This window comes from Lutjanus erythropterus, chromosome 9 (genome assembly GCF_056507025.1).
Source record: "Lutjanus erythropterus isolate fLutEry1 chromosome 9, fLutEry1.hap2, whole genome shotgun sequence".
Lineage (NCBI taxonomy): Eukaryota > Metazoa > Chordata > Actinopteri > Lutjaniformes > Lutjanidae > Lutjanus > Lutjanus erythropterus.
Genome location: NC_139325.1, coordinates 33,713,868 through 33,733,649, shown reverse-complemented (window position 1 = coordinate 33,733,649; position 19,782 = coordinate 33,713,868). Strand labels below are relative to the sequence as shown.

Genomic DNA, 19,782 nt, shown 5'->3' with positions numbered 1-19,782 from the left:
GTATTACTAATTCAGGACAAATTATACATACATATGTTTACAAACCAGAGTGTTCTAGTTTTTACTGTTTTTTAAAGCATACAAATACAAATTGTGCCTTTAATATTCTGTTTTTCTTATTATTATTAATTATTTGTTTGTGTTTATTTCGATTGTTGTGCAGTGTTGTGTACTGTATTTTTGTTAAGATTTAAAATAAGACTTAATCATCAAATGTTGCATTATGCAGGTTAACTACTGCTTATTAAAAGCCGCTACCCACCCGTGAACGCGCACTTCAGCCGTGACGCACACATCCTGCGACGGTCCATCCGAAGGCATCATGGCGGCTCCCGAAGGAAAGAAGCGTGGTCTTGAACATTTGGACGAATATGAACCAAAACCAGCGAAACACCTCCGGAGCCTACACGACCGTATGGCGGAGAGGAGACTGGTTGTTATTCTGGAGGGAGCATCGTTAGAAACAGTGAAGGTAAAGCGTCAGGATGTGTTTGTTTGTTGTTGTGATGCAGCTCCTACCTGCTACAAATGGAAGTGACATCAGTAACAAGATCTTTAAATTGAGAGAATTCGTGTTGTGTTTTTCCCAGGTTGGAAAAACCTTTGAGCTGTTAAACTGTGACCAACACAAAAATATGATCATCAAAAGTGGAAGGAATCCGGGAGATATAAGACCAGATATCACACATCAGGTAAACACTCGTTTTAAAACAGCGTGTTACAACTGTAACCTTCACTGAGGTCTCTGATGTATTCACAAACTAAAGTGCCTTTTCGTTTCAATTTATTGTCTCTGAAAAAATAGGAAATTTGGGCATAGATTCAGGGCTGTAAAATGTGGTCACTCAGCATCCTTACAATGAAACTAAAAATGCAGATCCTGGTTGATTTACTGGCATCACGGCTGCTTTTAGTTCATCACATATACCTTTGTTATTATCAGTGTACTGTACATGTCAGACAAAAATTTACATGTTATAGTAGTCATGCACTTTTGCAGTACAACAGAAAGAGTGTCACCAGTGCATAGTCTGTCCACCAGAGAGCACTGACAAGTTGATTTAATGACACAGTTTAAGGAGTCCTTATCAAAAATATTTATGTTAAAAAAACAAAAAAAAAAACATTTTGGTTCATATGTCATCAGTAAATAAATAATTTTGACTTAAGTCACTCTTGAGACCTGCAGTGGCATTAAATGTTTATTAGGGATACGTATTGTTACCATATTATTGATGCTGGTACTGCTTATCGATTCTAATGCAGTGTTTCCCCTGTGATGCTTACCGATACTCTTATTGATAACACTTGCCATAATTTGGTGTGTAAAACAAAGATGACATGAAAAGATGTGAAAAGCTTAAACTGTTATTTTGTTATTACTTTTATGCAATAAAAATAAGTTACATTGTTTCCTGAATTATTGCGTTTAGCTTCATTTTCATTACAAATAATAAAGTGACTCACACAGTTTGTCCGTATGTAAAATTATATGAATACTGATAACATCGTTTGTCCAGGAGCTTATTGAGTAAGTGATAATGTACAGTGATCATGACCTGATCACTGTACATTATCCTGCTTTTTACATGGTTACTTAACACCCCCCCCCCAAAATTGGCAGACATTTATGTGACACAAAATATTAATTTTAAAATCATTTTATTTCACAATACTCACCTACTCACCCTATATTATCCTGCTTGTTACGTGGTCATGTGCCAAAAAGAGATAATAATAAAATAATTTGACACGAAATATTACTTTTAAAATGATTTTAGTGATTTAACAATGAATTGTTCCTCCAGAGTCTATGATCAGAACTGTGTCTGTTCTTCATAACAACAGTCAGTTATACATAATGAAAAGAACAGACCTTAGAATGCTGTAATTGACCAATCAGAATCAAGTATTTAACAAAGCCACGTAACAATCTTTTGGTACTGACCAGTCAAGAACTGGTACTATTTTAGTACCCTTTATTTGATCCCATCCCTAATTTTCATGGTTCTGGTGTTGAGAGATGTACCAGTATTGTATCATGTAAAATTGTCTGTTTTTAATTGATATCAGCTCTTTAAAGCAGAAGCTTTATCAATACTTAACAACTTAAATCGAGCATGTGTGAAAATTGGCATCAAAAAGCAGACTTGTTCATCTTCTTTAAATTAAACTTTTATGTTTGTGTATTGTGTCTACAACCTTGACAAATTCCTGTATAAATAACTTTTAACTTGAATATATTTTCTATCATATATTGTCTTTTTTCCTAGTGTCTGCTCATGTTGATGGACAGTCCACTGAACAGGGCAGGCCTGTTGCAGGTTTACATCCACACAGAGAAAAACGCCTTAATAGAAATCAACCCACAGACCCGCATCCCAAGAACCTTCAGTCGCTTCTGTGGCCTCATGGGTAAAATGCTAATGTTGGATATTTTCTGTGTGTAAACTACATGTATGTGTAGGTGAAGTACAAAGCGACTAAATCTGAAAAAATACTGTCTGAAATCATTGCAACTCAAATGGATGAGGAAGCTTTATAGTTGTGGCGTGGACTCCTCCATCCACTTGGATTAAAACGATTTTAGAACTGTTTTTTTTTTTTTTTTTATAGTTCTCGGTGTGGACGGCTCTTTACTTTTAGGATTTTATATCTTAAAGTCCTTCTCTCCTGAGCTCCTTCTTCACTTCTTCCCTCTTAGTTCAGCTGTTACACAAGCTGAGTGTCAGGGCCGCCGACGGTCCTCAGAAGCTGCTGAGGATGATTAAAAACCCGGTCTCTGACCACCTGCCTCCCGGCTGCCCCCGCATGTCCACCTCCTTCTCTGCCGGAGAGGCTGTGTGTCCCCGGACCCTGGTGCCAGAGGGACCAGCTGCAGTGGTGATTGGAGCATTTGCACACGGAGCGGTGAGAAACATCTCCAGACGGCAGCTGATTCACTGCTTTAAGCGTCTAATTTTAAGTATGTTACTGATCTCTCTGTCTCCGTTAGGTGAACGTGGACTACACAGAGAAGACTGTGTCCATCAGTAACTATCCCCTCTCTGCGGCGCTGACCTGTGCCAAGATGTGCTCTGCCTTCGAGGAAGTCTGGGGTGTCCTGTGACAAACGGTCAAGGAACTACTGATCTGATCATGCAGAGACATGGACATTGTTTAATGGACTAGAATGGACATAACAGAAATGTTGGGTCGAATGTCCATTTCACCAGTGATGCCGCGTGGATACAGACATGTATCCTATTATACACTGTATGTGTATACTTGTATGATGGCGCTTGGCCGCCATGTGGAATATACATAGTTTTCTGTACCCAGAGTTCCCTTTTCATGTAAAGTAACAGCTGTTTTTTATACCATTATCAATTGAAACAATTAATAAGTTTTGGATTATCAATCAATACAGTTACATTAAAATATTTGACCAAATAATGAGTGATTTTGTTTCAAATCGAGGGAGAATAATTCATAAAAAGAAATGAGATGCAGTGTGGCGTAGGGGTGGGAATCTGTTGACACCTCATGATTTTTTTTCATTCAGATTCAGACGGCTGTGATGCAATTTTAAAATGATTATCGATGCATCTTCATGCATCAGGATTTAGGATTTTCTCACTGTGACTTATTACTTTTAAAATTGTATTTGTGATGAAACATAATTAGTTTAGAGATGCAAGGATTTATCAATTATTAACCGACGACTTTTAATAATTGATTAATTGGTCTGAATAATTTTTAAAGAAAAAGTAAATTTTCTGATTTCAGCCTGAAAAATGTGAATATTTTTTTGGTGTCTTTACTCCTCTGTGACAGTAAACTGAGTATCTTTGGGTTGTAAGTAAAACAAGACATTTCAGGATGTCATCTTAGGCACTGGGAAACAATGAATGACATTTTTCACCATTTTCTGACATTTTAAAACGGCTATTAATTGACAAAATAATCGACCGATTAATCGACTACGAAAATTATCACTAGTTGCAGCCCTAGTTCACTTAAGACACAACTTGTATACAGTGTTGTCCAGGTCCTTCAACTTCATAGAAGCCAAGATGCATCCGTATGTTAGCTTTTAAGCCCGGGGGTGCTGGTCGGACTGTATCCATCTGCAGCTCACACTCACCCATCTTCACCAAAACGCAAGAAGTCAAGAAGTAGCCTACGTTAACTCAATGCACGTGTTTACGTCTGTCTTGTTTCAGCATCCAGTCGGTTCAGATATCAGAGATGTACACCCCGTCCTTACAAAACTGTTACAGAAGATCAGAACGTAGAGAACTGGTTTCTGATTATTGATTTTTTTTCTGCAGTGTTTCATAATCTAAGATGCATCTAAGAATCGATTTATTTTCCCTCCCACCTCTAGTGTAGAGCTGTAATGATTAGTTGATTTAAAACAAAATTAGTTGCCAACTCTTTTGATAACTGATTAATCACTTTAGTGCAAGATCAACAAAGAAAACAAAATATTACAAATAGGGCTGGGAGATATGGCTTAGAAATATGTCAACATTTTTAGGCTATTCCATGATGTATATCTGGATATACACATTTTCTCTAAAATAGCTTTAAATTCTCTCTCAATTAGTGCAAACATATGATGTAATAGAATGTGATGCATTGCTGTAGATTGAACTAACCAACAGTATATTAAGTAGTTAGAGCAGGGTGATATTTACAGAATCAAATATTTTTGCCTAAATGCCTTTTTATCAATATTCTGACAATACTGTGGCGTTTCACAAAATATAAACACAATGATGAATATGATAAATAATCATCACAAATGTGGATACATCCTAAAACAGTGTGGAAATGTCAGAAATTTCCATAATTTTACTCAACACTTGAGGCATTTAACTATATCCAAAAAGACAATATCCAGTCTTATATTAAAATATCAACATAACATCAATATATTGCTCAGCCCTAATTACAAAATAATAAAGTACATGATATCCCTGAGAAGATGTAAGCGTAACATGAAAATGAGAGACCGGAAAATACATCCTAAACACAGCTGATGCATCAAAAGAAAATATACGATTTCAGGTTGCTCGAGAGTTTATTACTGCTCATCAGAAATTACTCTAAATGCTAAATCCTAATAGTAGTAAGGTCTCCTTCTGACAACCCGACGTTTCTGCGTATTTAATCTTGATCTTGTGTAAGGAAGCCTCCGTCTCAGTGGCTGTCTTGTCCGAGTGGATTGATACAGACGTCGGCTTTGTGTTGGTCGATGCCTCCGAGCCCTCTGAGACTTCCCCGGTGCCTTTCGAACCCGTGCTGCTCGGTTCGTTGCTGGTCTGCGTTTCTTCCCTCCGGGCTTTGGCAGTTTTCTTCTCGCTTTGAGTGATGTCTTTTTCGGTTTTTGTGTTCTGGTTGCTGCTTTTCGAGTCTTGCCGGTCCGTTTGTGTGATTTGAGCGCTGCTTTGCGAGTCTTGCCTTTTGGTTGGCGTAATTTCCCTTTTGGTTTAGTCTTTCGGGTTGGTCTCTGTGATTTTTCAGCACCTTTGGGGGATTTGCTGGCTGTGTTGCTCTGCTTCAGATCTGCTTTTGGTTTTGGGGGTTTTGTGTCATTTAGCTTTACTTGTTTTGTGTCTTTCTGTTTGAAAGGAGTGAAAATGACAGGATATTGGATTACTGTTGACAAGACAACCTATCAAGTTTAATGTTCTACTTTTAGTCACATCTTAACAAAATATATGTGTAACATGTACAGAGCATGCAGCAGCAATTTACAGCCCTACTCTGTTATTCAGTGTTGTATGCCCTATTAACAAACCTAAATTTACAGGCAAACGTTACCAAATCACATAGAGAAATGTTATTTTCTTACCTTATTGTTAAGCGTGAGTAATGCACTTCTTGTAATTCGAAGTGTCTCGTCGTTAGCCGGCCTTTTGGTCACCAGGTTCACCTGCCTGCTGTTCTTGGTGACATTGTATCCTGCAGCCACCAGCGTCCGCTTGAGCTCTGCCATAGACAAGCCACCTCTACTTTTGCACTGGGAAACCACACTGAAGATGAGGTGGGAAACACGAGGTGAGGCTGGCTTTGCAGAATCTGCCTTGGGTGCATTCTCAGCCTGGGTTTGAATCTGATGCTTGAAAAGGCGAACAGGAGTTTCTGAAAGATCAAAAAAGACAGAAGGTTGTGTAATTAAATTAAACAGAGAATATAAGAGTACAGAGTTTGTAACTTCTCCCAAGAACTTCATTCAAATCATGACTTTTGTGATAGGATATATATATATATGATACTAATTAAGGTCCTGTTCCATTTAGTGTAGCAGTGAGCCAACATTCACAGTAGCACCATCATGACTCTGTTTGACCTAAATATAACCTTTTAGTGTAGTTAATATAATTGGTAACACCTGTGTTTACCCTACTATTCCAAATCGAAATGGTAGGGCTGAACAATTAGTTGAAATTCAATATACATCACAATATGGCCTACTGTAATTTTCAAATTGCATGACGCACAAAAATTGTCAAATGCAAATGTGTGTCAAAATACCATTTAAAATTAAACACTGTCATGCTGCAGAGATGTTCTGGCCTACACATCATATTCTACAGACTTTAGAAAACATCTTTATTTAGTAGAAATACCTGCAAGAAACATACCATAATCATTTAAATATATTTTTCAATGCAAAATGAAAACATTGCAACGATTAATCGATTATTAACTGATCATTAAATTAATCGCCAACTATTTTTTATAATTAAGTGGTTTGAGTAATTTTTCAAGGAAAAAAAGTTAAAATTTATTGATTCCAACTTCTTAAATGTTTTGTTCTCTATTGTTTTGGGACAGTAAACTGAATATCTTGGATTTGTAGGCAAAATAAGACATTTAATGATGTCACCTTGGACTTTGGGAAACTGATTGACGTTTTTCACCATTTTCTGATACTTCATAGATGAAACAACTATTGACTGATTAATCGGCTATAAAAACAATCATTAGTTGCTGCCCTAGAATAGTGATATCGAAATGATTATTCCCTCTAATATAGAAAATCATATCGTGATTTCAATATCGGTCAAAACAATTGTATTTCGATATTTTTTTTCAGTGTTGGTCAGCTCTACTATCTGCCTACTCTGAAAAAGGTTTGTTGTGTTTGTGGCAGTACACAGAAAAACAGCAGTTAGACTAGACCTTCATGTTGGAAAGTGAAATATACAGTCAATGAATAAAATAAAATTAATATGCATATTATACATCTACCTGTTTCAAAACGACCGTGTTGTTTCTTAATCTACTTCTTTTTCTTGATTAAAAAAAGACCATCATATCTGTCTAAAATCTCCCAAGGATCCCACATGAAACATCCAGTTTTGTTTCTCCCCCAAGCTAGTTAGCTAGGTTAAATGTTTGGTGAAGCGAGTTAAAATATAAACCAAAACGACTACATTTAGTAAAGACCACAAGACAATGCGTTGATGTTTAAATTCTGCCTTTAAATTAAGCTAAATGTTGCTTTGACTAGCTAAAGCTAGCTGCTAGCTAAAATGAGAGTAGCCGTTAGCCGTTACTCACTCGGCAGTGACGCGCGTCCCTTCCCTGTGGACTCGACCTGCTCCTGAATGGCTCGTTTCAGCAGTCGGCCCAAACGCTTGGCTCCTGCTTTTCCAAGGCCTTTCCCGGTCGGAGTTTTGGTAGGTCTGACTACTTGTTTCACCGTCCTCAAATGTGTATTTTCTCTTGCTTCAATGCTGCTGTTAGCTTTCCCCTGCGTGTCCCCGGGTGAGGCTTTTTTGGCCGTAGCTTTCCTCCTCATATTTGTTGTTAGCCTAGTTCGTATTTCAGGAAGAAATCTGAAAACTGCTCAGCTGTTTGTTGATAAGTTTGTCAGGCAAATGTGACAGGGTTTTCAATTCTTGTTTTAGTGATTTGTTTTGGAAAATAACAGTTCTTTAGTTGCTGTGTAACTGCTGGTCCAGAAGTGAATGGATTATTGAAACTTATTTCCACCAATGTGATGACAACAAACAAACAAACAAACAAAGCAAAATATCCTGCAAGCCATAAAATTGAATTGATTGAATGAACTGATTTCTCAATTTAATTCTCAAAATAATTAAAATAATAATGGCCTAGTATCTCAAAATAATAACTTGGTATCAAAAATAATTATGTAGTAGCTCACAATAATGAGCTAGTATCTCAAAATAATGACTTAGTGTCTCAGAATAATTATGAAGTGTCTCAAAAGAATGAAAATCTTTATTAAAATAATGTAGTAATAAAAAACTTTATCAAAATTGATCAAAATATTGAGTTACTATCTTAGAATGAGTATGTAAAAATAATGAAAAACGTTCTCAAAACCATGACTTGCGTACTAAATCACTTTTAGATAGTAAGTAGATAAAAAAGAGCTAAGTAATTTGATAAAAAAAACTTTTTATTTTGAGATACTAACTCATTATTTTAAGGCTGTTTCTCATTATACAGGATCTGTTTTTTTATGACTGGTTGAAATGGGCTTCTGTAAAAGTGAAACTGTGAAACATGAAGTGAAAATAGTGTTTCAAATGTTTATTTTATTTACATACATACTTAACAGCTTGTGCAATCTATGGAAATGCAAACATCTTAACAATAACTACTGATAAAAAAAAAAGTGTCAGTGTTTTCCTGTGTTTTCACGTACGGTAACAGAGGTACTATAAATACATCACCATAAATCTTAATTTTATCAACAGTTTAACAATATCCAGTGTGCTTAATTTCAACAGCACTAAGTTGATAGTTTGCCAGACAATCCATCATAATCATTAACTACAAAAACAAACCCTGCAGGACATCAGAGGACTGTGTTCAGCATGTTTGTAATGAATCCAGCTGGGTGTTACTGGGACACTGCAGGCTTGTGGGACACAGGTCAGATTTGGCACAGAGGACTGAAATCAAGAAGGAGGGCTCCAAGGGCATGAATTCACGGTATGGGTCTAAGTCACAGTTAACCTGGAAAACATACATTACAAGATGTAAGATCAGTAGTTGAGAGGAAGGAAATAAACACTGAAATCTACTAACAGAAGCACAGTACCTGAGAAAAAGATGTGAGAAACAGTCGAGTGTATGATAGTCCTGAGATGGAAGTGTCACTCGGATTGTCCTTTAGACTCTGATGATAAGCCTGAGGAAAGACGTGGATGTATGAGCTTGATTTTGTCGTACACACAGAGACCAAAGCCTGAAGATGGCTGCTCACCTGCAGTGCTATCTGCAGTGCAGAATACTGCACCCACACCTCTTGCTGCTGTGCTGCTGAGAGAGAAAACGCTCCCGCTTTCTCTGTCACAGTGATGTAGTGAGCCCACACACATTTCCCCACAGCACGCACCGTCTCACTCTGAGAATAAACTGCACCACAACAGAGAAATTAATGTGATGCTGCAATAAATAAACAGTAAAATGAGAGAAGAGAAAGCAGTTGTGATGTCTGAAAAACAGTATATTATTAAAGGGATAGTTCAGATTATCTGAAGTGGGGTTATGTAAGGCACTTAACAATAATTGATGTATTACCTACAGTAGATGACGGTCTGCGCAAAGCAGCAGGAGTCGCATTGTAAAAGTAAAGATCAGTTTTCACAACTTTGCCTTGCTGTCAGACAGGTTTTCAGATGGGAAATTGCAGCTATACAAGTCAAATGTGGCTCTTTCTGAACCAACCAAACTGCAGTGGCAAAATAAGTCATTTTACCCTGCAGAACATGGGTGATGTAAGTCTACCACTGCCCCAATCTATTTGTTTGTCTGTGTTATTGTGTGACTTCAGAGACTCTTAACTATCCTTTAAAACACCAAAGTTACACAATTATGCGTTGGTATTGAGGCAGCGGTACAGAAGCAACTCCCATTTTCTGCATGATAAAATTACTAATTTTGCCAATGGGGTCTGGTTGAGCCAGCAAGCACAATATTTGGCTTATGCAACGTTTATAATGATATTGAGTTTTTTAGGTTTACCTTTTTTTAAAAAGGCTAAAATATGTTTTGCTCCTGACCCTAGCTTCCATGCTGGTATTACTGTGTGCATCTTTGACTGGCATCTGCTGTATATACATAGACAATACATTGAATATTAAGGCAGTACCTCATACAACCTAACTTCAAAAAATCCAGACTTTGTGTATGTAACCTAAACATGATGTCAAACACATTCTTTCAAATGGAGGACAAATACGAGCTTCTCTTACTGTCAGGCAGGATCAGGTGGAGGATATCTTTGGCAATAAGGAAACCCAAAACACCATAATTCATTGCCCTGTTAAAAAATACAAAAATAAAACAAATTGTTTTCTATAATGTTTGATATTAAATCTGTTCTGAAAAACCTTTCGTAGTGCTTTTAAATTCAGTTTACCGAGGATAGGTGGGATGGAAGAGAGGATGGACAAACATTCCCATGGGGAAGAGGAGCTCATTATCCAGGAGGAGTGGTGTAACAGACCGACTAAAAGAAAACAAGAAAAGATTGAATACACGCTCAAAACATTTATATCTCTCATCTTTAAAAGTAGAGGCGGACACTTGCATATCAGGCTCCTCAGTCTGCTCTGTCAAGAGTCGCCTTTGTCTCTTTTGCCACAAGGACAGCAGCTGGATGTAGTTGGAGAAGAAGCTCTGTGTGCTGACTGTCACCTGGAATCATACAGATTGTAGAATCAGTGATGCTATTTATTTGTTAGGTTAAGTGAGTTTAGGTGGGTTTAACTAGGGTTAGTAAAGACACCCAGTCTATAAGAAACATTGCATTGTGTAATGTACCTTGGAAAAAAGCAGGTCAAGCTCAGCCTCATGAGAGGTCTCTTTTTTAGTCCAAAGTCTTGGACTTAAAGACCGAATCTGGAGGAAGACAGGCATTTATTGACATCAACACACCAACAAAATGCAAACTCAAAAAGACAAGCACAATAACAACTCCTACTTCACGTTACCTTTTCCATGACAGACTGGAGAGACTTCTGATCTGTCCACTTGAGTGTACGTAATTTGTACTTGAAGGAGGAAAAGATATTTTGGATAATCTCCTCTGCCTGTTGAACAGTAAACATTTTAAATACATTTCACATTATGCTTAAAAATCAGCCAGTAATAAAAGGGATTTTTAGGATTATTTGAAGTGGGATTGTGGTTCACACGCCCCCAGTTTGGAGAAGCAGAGAAGAGAACCAGCATGGAAGCCAAGCAACATACTGCTGTGGACAGGGTCAGCAACATAAGGTTTTCAAGCCACTTAAAAAAGGGCAACCTAAAAATCACTATCAGTTCAAATGTAAACTATATTAAGAATATTTTCACTACTTTACTTTGCAACCAGTCAGCCTTTTCTGATGGGAAAACTACTGTTATATCAGCCAAATAGTGCGTTGACCGAAACAACCAGAGCCTCTATTATAGTTAAAACACTTACTATCAATCAGTTCCTCATTCAACACCATATTAAATAATCCAAACAATCCTTTTAATTCATTATGTCCCAAATTCCCATGAAGACTACTTACCTCTCTGTGTGCTGTCCTTTTGTTGAGAAGGTCTCTAAGGACTAAGTCAAATCCTCTCTCTGTCTCTAAAACACAGTATTTCCAGCGAGGGGCTACCTGTTGAAAAGACCCATAATGCAGATGTAATGACAACTCACAGGCTGCATCTTTTTAAAAAGTACTGACAGCTGTTTGTGTGTTGACTCACCTCCTCAGTGTTACCCAGAGCCACAGACAAGTTCCTTGCTGTTTCAGAAAATCTGGAGTCCAGAGCGGGCATCAGTGTGTGCAGCAAATTTAAGATCATGTAAGTATGAAGGGGGCCGTTGAGTGGGCTCAAATGTGGCAATACAAGGTCAAAAAGAAAAAAAAAAGGAAAAAGCATATTTGATTGTGGGTTGTTTTATGTCACTCACACCTGTTTACACCCAACATTAAAATGGGATCTGTATCTGGATACATGATCCAGATGAAAAACAATCCAATCTTAACTTTGCATTCAAACCTGGTACTTTTAATTCATTTCATCATCATGCATCATGTTTGCAACATCACAGATAACAAACATAAGGACAAGAAACAAACTACATGCATGTACTAATCACAAAAAACAATACAAGAGACAAACAATACACTACATTTAACAATATAAACAGAAGATGACGGTGAAGGCCCTTTACCGTATATTTGATCTGGGATTAAGCTCCATATGTAATTTTAAGATTGACTGGTGCACAAAAGAGTTTTTCAGTCTAACCTTATTAAATAATGAGATCCTGTATCTCTGATTGGATGGTAACAACCTGCATTCACTGCTCAGGACATGACTGGGATTAGAAATAATGTTGTTAGCCACTCTTAATATATTATTATGGTAGGCCGATTAATAGAGTTTCTCCAAAGGTTGGGCTACAATCTTTATAATCACAAGTAAAAAACAAAACAATAACTTGTCTACTCACCCCAAAAGACCTAAGGCGACAGAAAAGAAATTCTTTCTTTTGGCAGACAAGTTCAATGTGATCTTTCTGCAATAATTGATGGTCAAACATGAGAGCCAAGTATTTGTATGAAAATACCTTAATTTTTCATTTTGCCTAACAATAGGAACTTTATGAGAGTCAGATGGTGAGCCAGATACAATCTTTTGCATTTTCTTTGTGTTTATCTCGAGAGCATTATTATCACTCCACTCAGCCACTTTGATCACTACATTTTGGTGCAACAAAGATATTAAAACTGTATCATGAATAGGGTGTTATAGTACCTGGTTCTCAGCTCATGCTTTTTCAGCCACTTGCCAATGATCTGGGACATTTGCACAATGTAGGGTACATTATGCAGGAGGACATGATCATCTTCGATGAGGGACAGCGGATGGAAAGCAGCCTGCAGACAGCCCAACCAATCGATAGCAGGAGCCCGGCTCTGTTGGCATGTTTACATAAAGAAAATCAATTACTACAGCAGATTTAGACACAGTGTGTGTGTATAGTGACACAGACTTGTCTCTACAGCAGAGCGTTATTTCTTTTGGTCTTGTGATTGTGTTTGGGAACATGCCCAAAAAGAACCAAGCAAGACTGCAGCAGCAAATCAGGACAACAGGGAGATTTATAGGCACTGACCAGGAAACCACCACCAGCCTGTACACCCAACTCATTCTCTAAAAACTAGAAAAAAAAATGGAAAGGAAACTTCTTGTCCCCTTTACTCCTATCTGGCCCTGTATTCCAAGTTGCATACTTTTTCTTTTCACTTTTATTACATACTGCAGCTGCCCTTTCAAACTACACACTGTTGCATACAGTATTCATACAATTGGGATGCACTACTTCCTCATAACATGGTGCCCGACCTTTGAAATTTTGACCTTCTTGCCCATGCACCCATCACAAAGCATTGTGGGTCAGAATACTAATACTAATAAACATACTTAAAAATGTGACTGGATGCAGTAGGACATCTTGGTATTTTTGGCATACTGCATTTAACATATTATGTATTGGGAGATACTAAATAGTATGGTTGTCTGCATATTGGAATGTACGGTAAATCACCACAGCAGCCTGACATGGAGAAAGAGACTTCTAAAGAAAAAAACCCCAAAACAAGTAGATGTAAGAACCCTTTTATTCCTCAAACCATCAGCCTGTATAGCCTGTAATGCACTTTTTCACTTTAATATCAGATTTTTACTCTTTTGACTGTTTTTTTTTTTTTTTTTTTTGACATTACTGTTTTATTCTTTCTCAGTGTGATCAAATGTGGGTTATAATTATTCAATTGTGGTCTCATTATGTAGGTCATTGTTATTTACTGTGTATTCTGTGGTGTCTGTCTGGATTTCTGGAGCACTGGACCAAATGAATTTCATCCTGTGGGATAATAAAGTCGATCTTAATCTGAAAGTCCATTACCTGCAGCTCTTTGATGGTCATGCGCTGAAAGAGCTGTCCTTTTGACAGGCGATGTTGCCGAGGTGTAGCGGCCACAGCGAGCTCAGAGGACAGAGAAATGAACATGCCCACGTGGATCATGCTGCTGTTGGACGGGGCCCCCAGCAGTGCCAGGTACCTCAGACATGATGCCAAGAAGGGACGTAGCGTCTGGATGAAAAGAGACAGAAGAATGATAAAGGAATGCATTAGTGGGATGGATGAATATAGCTGTGTTCGTTCAAAGATATTTCGTGAATCAATAGGGTTCTGGCTCAGTCATCAACCTGCGTTTTAGCTTGAGACTTCTGCATCTTGTCGTTCCATTCAATCGGGATCAATAGATCTGGCTGATCAATCTGTTGACAAAAAGGAGACTGGAGTTAAAGCAATAACACAGAGGCCACTTGGCTGTGGCAGTGCTCCCACGAGTGTGTTAGGACTTACAAATTATCCTAATGGATACTGGCCTGTATGTATCTTTTGTTTGTCCCACGGGCAATTTCATTTGGGTCTTTGCCCACAGAGAGGTTGAAGAATGGAAAGGTAGAGTAGTCTCTCATTAGCAGACTCAGGGTGGAGTTGAAGTCTGTCCGTTTCCACCGGCCTGACACTGCCCAGCCTCCCAGCTGCAGGCAGAGAGAGATAAAGACATAAAAAGGGATTAGCAGAAATAAAATAGCAAGCCACAGATATTAATAGAGCTGCCCCCTGATAGTCGATGATTTGAATCATTAGTCTGAGCCGCCATAGTCAACTGAGACTGTTCTAGTCAAGCATTTATTTTTTCCATGACAGTCATTAAAAATATCCTCAGGGCCTCATGGTTGAGTGATGAGAGAGGGTGAAAGGGGCAGTTGGTAAACAAGTTTCAGCTCTTGTCTTTTATTTGCGTAATTGTACACAAAGCGATGCAACAGCATAGCAGGCTGTAAACTTTATAAACTGAGTCTCTGAATGACCTCAAACCACAAAACTAACTGTGATGGAAGAGGAGAAGGGTGATAGAACTGCAGAGCAGCGTGACACGCTGTCAGCCACCTCATCCAGGTGCATCAGCAGCATGCAAAGAGCAGGTGGCGCTTGTTTGTTTGCTATTTGTGCTATTTTTCCCTCTGGCAGGCTCAGATTGTTATTGTTAGTGTCTTACAACGTTGTAGTTGTGTCTTTTCTTGTGACAGGAAATGGCAGATTTGGTAGCCAACACTGCACATTACATTAAACTTTGGAAATACGGCAAAATATAGACCCATTGGCGAAATCACTAATTTTACCATGCAGAACAGAAGAGATGTTAGTTTGTTTGTGCTATTGTGTGACTTGGGTGTTTTAAAAGGATAGTTTGGATTCACCAAAGTCATGCAATAACTCAAATAAACAAACCAATCATGGCAGCAGTAGACCAGCAACTCCCATGTTCTGAGATGTAAAATGATTGATTTTGCCAGTGTAGTCTCCTTGAATGAGAGAGAGCAATATTTTGCCAACATAATGGTGGAAATATTCAAAATATAGCGAACACTCAACCTGATATTGATTTTTTGGGGTGGCTAACTGCTGATTCTGTCCACAGCAGCGCATTGCTTAGCATCTGTGCTGGTACTCCTCTCCAACAAGCCCACTTCAAATAATCCAAACTATCCCTTTAAGGGCATATAATTATCTCACTTTCTGGATGAGTGTGAGGAAGGGCTCTGCTCCAGCTGTGTTTATGGATTTGGTGTCCAAACAGGAACTGTAGAATCCTTTGGCCTTCTGCACAGCTGTACTACCCGTGCTGTCGTTTGATTCTGTCAGACAGGTCGAGAAAAACGTAATTCAGAAAATACACTGATACAAAATATTCTCTCATACAGAAATATGATTGGATGAAGTAATAAGATGTGTGCATTAGAGTACATCTTGGTTGTGGAGTCGTACCCAAAATCTCCCTGAGATATTGCAGCAGCAGAGTTTTTCTGTCCAGTATTTTCTCCTCTCCCGGACTTCTGTCTTCTTTCTTTTTGCTTTGTCCTTTCCTCTGTGGCCACACGACCTTTTCCCTCTGGTTCTGTGGGTGCCCAGGGATGCCGTGACCTCTTTGTCTCCCCCCGCTGTTTGGTAAAAGTCTGTCGGACCCACATGTGAACAAGAAGTAATCACAGGGCTGCGTGAAGGGATCAGCAGACATGGACAGACGGGCTGAGGCCCTCTGACAGGCTGGGGAGAGACATCGGGTCTCTGCAGGAAAGAGTGAGAGACGAGGTTAACACAGTTGTTAATTTGCTGTGTCACGTTGTTTTGTTATTGTATTTCTCTGGAGGCTTACCAGTTCTCGCCTGCTTATTGCTCTTGTTTTGAAAATTGTGATGCGTGTAGTAAATGAGTCCCATAATGGCAGCACATAAGGAGAAGCCTAAAAGGAGGAGAAGCAGCCTTCGATGGTTTATCCACACTGGCTTTGTTTGGTGCTGGTGCTCTGACAGCTGTACCTCAGGCTGGAGCTGCGATTGTTGATGGGGAGTGGAGGGGTCTCGGGTGGGGAGTGGCAGCTGAAGCCCCCTCTCAGGTTCTGGCCGTGACGATGGTTGGTCTGATAGCTGAGGCTGGAGGAAGCAAGTGAAACAACAACGTAACTGGTTCAACTGAAAAAACATTTTTGGGAATATGTTTTTTATGTTGTTGCTCCAATATTGTTTTCTAACCGTGGGAATAAAAAAACATACAAGTTTGACCAAATTATGATGAGCAATCATACAAACCCAGTGCAGATGTTACAGAGAATGATGTAGCCTACCTACCTTCATCACAGGTTGCCATGTGTAGCTGTGATGTTCCCCCATTTTAATAAACATCTCCAGTGTTTTAAGAAGATTTGAGAAAAGACAGAAAATTTGTGTGGCTGACTGCTTTCTTCATTATTCTCTGATGACACCTTAAATCCCCAGTTTGGCAGCTTCTGCTATAATATAATATACATACTTATTAAACATCAGGCTGTGTCATCATAAATCTACAGGGGCGTCACACAAACCATCACAGCTGATAAGTGCTGAGCATGTTAAAAGTTTGAGTTCCTTATGCTTTACTTTAAGTACTTGAAGTAAAATACCACACCACACTGTAGAAGTACTGTGTTACATGTGAAAGTCTCGAATTGAAAATGTGAAATGTTAAACAGTAAAAAGTAAAAACTGCAATATTTCTCTCAGAAATGTAGTGGAGTAGAAGTACAAACTAAAAAGAAAATAATTAGTAGAAGCCCCAACTTTGTAACTAAGCACATACTTTAGGAAATGTATCAGTGTGGTCATCAACCGTTCATCTTTAGTAAAACTGGGCCCTTAACAGTGATTTTTGGTAACCCAGAATTTCCTGATCACATTCATGTATAACATCTGATCACAGCCTGAGTAACTTCCAGTGCTCCACACACAAGGCCTCTCAATATTTCCTAAAAGAACCTCTTGGGAAGGCTTCTGGTTTGTAAGAGGGCTTGTCAGATTAGAAACTAAACTCAAACATTATCAAGGGCTGTATTATAAATAGCTATATATTTTACTATTCAAATATTACTTTACATATCAGTTGAATCTGGTACGAACCAGCAGTATGTTTCCAGTGTATTTTTGCAAAGTTACTACAAAATGCTGATAAAAACAGAATAAGTATTTTGGTGTCCAACACTGTGGGCAACACTGACGACCTCACTAAACCACATCATTTGAATATTATCGTTTCCCTGGACTACGGATGGCTTTGCTCCAGTTCCCAGCAGCTAAAACACTCATATTATCCTTGTCACCATGTGAACAGAGTAAACACAGCTTCATAACAACTAGGGCAGCTTTTTTGTTTTTTGGAAAAGGTCCTACCTCAAGCTGTCTTGGAGTTTCACTCATTCTTAATATATGGACGTCGTGCTGTGTGTTTCTCCAGCGTGTTGCATCCTCTGTGTTTTACATACGATGTTTCACATGTGCTCCCTCCTCCTGCTGTCAAACTGCTGTCATCTCAGCTCTCTATCTCCTTTCATCACTCACTTTTCTCTTCATCTGACATGCTGATAAAAGCAACTCTGCGGCTACGTCTTACTCTCCTCTCCAGAGCATAGATAATCAAGCCAAGACTATGGTTCCACTCTGGGACATGCATGTGGATATTTTGTGGTGTGTGAACCCAGGAGAAACTCTGAGAGAGACTCTAACTAGTGTTCTCACTGTCCCTTGTGTCTGCAGGGTCAGAGAGCTTGAGAACAGAAGGCTGCAACTGGTAAGTTAAGGCCAATGGATTGATTTTGCTCATACATTGTTACACTACATTGGATGAGGGCAAACACTTCCTGGAAAGTAAACAATCCTAGATGCACACGCACACATGTTCACGCTGTCGTCATTATCAGCGCAACACATGGCTGTTAACAACTGATAGAGCAGTTTGGCGTCTCCTGTCACATGGTAGCACATCATTGAGAGAGTGGGAGGACACACGTTTCACGGATGTCACATGGAGGCTGACCAGAGGCAGAATATGGTGGCAAAAACAAATACGGCAAATTATTTCCATCATCAATTTATCTTCTGGTTATTTTCATGATTGATCGTTTAGTCTATAAAATGTAAAATGCTCATCACAATCTCCCAGAGACTAAAGTGACGTCGTCAAATCGCATCTTTTGACTGAACAAGTCCAAAACCAAAAGACTCTTCATTTACAATCATAAGTGACAAAGAAACACGTCAAATTCTTACATTTAAGAAGCTGAAACCCGCAAACGTTTTGACATTTTCGCTTGAAAAATGATTACGTGATTACATGATTATAAAAAATAGTTGGTGATCAGTCGTCTTTCAGTCAAATAATCGATTAATGGTTGCAACTCTGATGACAAACTAATACTGTGCAACTTTTCGGCATACTATATACTGCTTAGTGATGGAACTACAAATTTTAGGCATTTGAGTATTTTCTTCTCATGCCACTCTATACTTCTATTCCACTGTATTTCAGAGGGAAATGTACTTTTTTTTATGTAAATACAAGTATTTGACAGCCTTAGTCAATTGACAGAAAATCAATTGGGAACCAGGGATGCACAATATTGTGTGTTTGCCAATATCCGATATTTTCCAACTAATTTCAGCCAATTTCTGATGCTGTTACCAATATAAGAACATATATTTTCCACCTGCAGAGAACATCAAGTCTCTCCTGTAGTGGAATTAACATATCATCACGCCTACTCTTATCATGAGGGCCCACTGACTTTTCAATATGTACACAGTCACTGGGCAAAATATGCAAACTACTGCTAAAATTTATTTATTTATTTATTTTTTGCTATTGCCTGTTTCTCTTTGTTCTTCACAAATTTGTTGTAATGATCGGAATGACGGCTCTTCAAATAAGCAATTAAATTTGAAATTGTTGAATTGAAATGATTGGCTCCTGACCAGTCATTGCATACAGCAACTTTGTTATCTGTTTCAAAAGACCTTCACATACTTGTACATACTAAAGCTTTTATTGGCTGATACCAATGACGTGCTGATATTAGCGTGCATCCCTTTTAGAAAGTGTTTTGATATGTGTTTAAGTCATTTTTCAAGTAAAAATAAACATTTCCTGGTTCCAGCAAGGGCTGCATGAGGTCATGATTCTGTCACATGATTCTTATTTAACATTTGTTGCACACTTAGACACGCTCACGTAAAAAAAATGCATCTGAGATGCTAACTGTCTGGACAGTGCTTTAAACAGACATTAACAACATATATCAAAGTGCGAGACTTATACTTAAATATCTCTAGAAACAAAAAATACCTCACGTCTTTTGCTCTCATGCTTAA

At 38.4% G+C, this 19,782-nt stretch overlaps 4 protein-coding genes across 8 annotated transcripts in view; 2 read left to right on the top strand and 2 right to left on the bottom strand.

The window, feature by feature from the left end:
- The first annotated feature begins 288 nt into the window (after positions 1 to 288).
- On the top strand, positions 289 to 3,435 carry emg1 (EMG1 N1-specific pseudouridine methyltransferase). The gene is made up of 5 exons (XM_084725755.1): positions 289 to 472; positions 591 to 692; positions 2,274 to 2,415; positions 2,705 to 2,910; positions 2,996 to 3,435. Exons 1-5 carry the CDS (start codon positions 323 to 325, stop codon positions 3,107 to 3,109), a joined length of 714 nt encoding a protein of 237 aa, XP_084581881.1. The 5' UTR covers positions 289 to 322; the 3' UTR covers positions 3,110 to 3,435.
- Positions 3,436 to 4,903: 1,468 nt separating this feature from the next.
- Positions 4,904 to 7,957, bottom strand: LOC146321918 (uncharacterized). Its single transcript, XM_084727240.1, has 3 exons — positions 7,558 to 7,957; positions 5,843 to 6,132; positions 4,904 to 5,608 (listed from the first exon to the last, which is right to left on the bottom strand). The coding sequence occupies exons 1-3, from the start codon at positions 7,796 to 7,798 to the stop codon at positions 5,108 to 5,110; spliced, it is 1,032 nt and encodes a 343-aa protein (XP_084583366.1). The 5' UTR covers positions 7,799 to 7,957; the 3' UTR covers positions 4,904 to 5,107.
- Positions 7,958 to 8,691: 734 nt separating this feature from the next.
- On the bottom strand, positions 8,692 to 17,972 carry kel (Kell metallo-endopeptidase (Kell blood group)). 2 transcript variants are annotated; one of them, XM_084727225.1, is made up of 18 exons: positions 17,809 to 17,972; positions 16,735 to 16,788; positions 16,263 to 16,539; positions 15,875 to 16,174; positions 15,623 to 15,744; positions 14,425 to 14,583; positions 14,242 to 14,313; positions 13,937 to 14,125; positions 12,784 to 12,944; positions 11,725 to 11,851; positions 11,538 to 11,633; positions 10,971 to 11,069; positions 10,801 to 10,878; positions 10,397 to 10,674; positions 10,230 to 10,297; positions 9,239 to 9,390; positions 9,074 to 9,163; positions 8,692 to 8,988 (listed from the first exon to the last, which is right to left on the bottom strand). In XM_084727225.1, exons 1-18 carry the CDS (start codon positions 17,833 to 17,835, stop codon positions 8,842 to 8,844), a joined length of 2,496 nt encoding a protein of 831 aa, XP_084583351.1. In that variant the 5' UTR covers positions 17,836 to 17,972; the 3' UTR covers positions 8,692 to 8,841. The 2 variants fall into 2 exon arrangements, with proteins under 2 accessions (XP_084583351.1, XP_084583352.1); XM_084727226.1 differs by lacking the exon at positions 16,735 to 16,788.
- A 96-nt stretch (positions 17,973 to 18,068) lies between these two features.
- The window catches only part of fam131bb (family with sequence similarity 131 member Bb), a 64,609-nt gene continuing 62,895 nt past the window's right edge, over positions 18,069 to 19,782 (top strand). For all 4 annotated transcript variants that reach the window (XM_084727236.1, XM_084727237.1, XM_084727235.1 and 1 more), the window contains exon 1: positions 18,069 to 18,205. The gene's annotated coding sequence lies outside the window, so the exon portion shown is untranslated. The remainder of the gene's footprint in view (positions 18,206 to 19,782) is intronic.

Excerpts from the sequence above, each read along its gene's own strand:
- kel (XM_084727225.1), bottom strand. The coding sequence starts at position 17,835 with ATGAGTGAAACTCCAAGACAGCTTGAG. Across the intron at positions 16,540-16,734 it reads CATGGCAACCTGTGATGAAG|CCTCAGCTATCAGACCAACC; the intron begins GTAGGTAGGCTA and ends TGCTTCCTCCAG. Across the intron at positions 16,175-16,262 it reads CAATAAGCAGGCGAGAACTG|AGACCCGATGTCTCTCCCCA; the intron begins GTAAGCCTCCAG and ends TCTTTCCTGCAG.
- LOC146321918 (XM_084727240.1), bottom strand. The coding sequence starts at position 7,798 with ATGAGGAGGAAAGCTACGGCCAAAAAAGCCTCACCCGGGGACACGCAG. Across the intron at positions 6,133-7,557 it reads GGGACGCGCGTCACTGCCGA|AAACTCCTGTTCGCCTTTTC; the intron begins GTGAGTAACGGC and ends TTGATCTTTCAG. Across the intron at positions 5,609-5,842 it reads TACTCACGCTTAACAATAAG|AAAGACACAAAACAAGTAAA; the intron begins GTAAGAAAATAA and ends CCTTTCAAACAG.
- emg1 (XM_084725755.1), top strand. The coding sequence starts at position 323 with ATGGCGGCTCCCGAAGGAAAGAAGCGTGGTCTTGAACATTTGGACGAA. Across the intron at positions 473-590 it reads CATCGTTAGAAACAGTGAAG|GTTGGAAAAACCTTTGAGCT; the intron begins GTAAAGCGTCAG and ends TGTTTTTCCCAG. Across the intron at positions 2,416-2,704 it reads TCGCTTCTGTGGCCTCATGG|TTCAGCTGTTACACAAGCTG; the intron begins GTAAAATGCTAA and ends CTTCCCTCTTAG.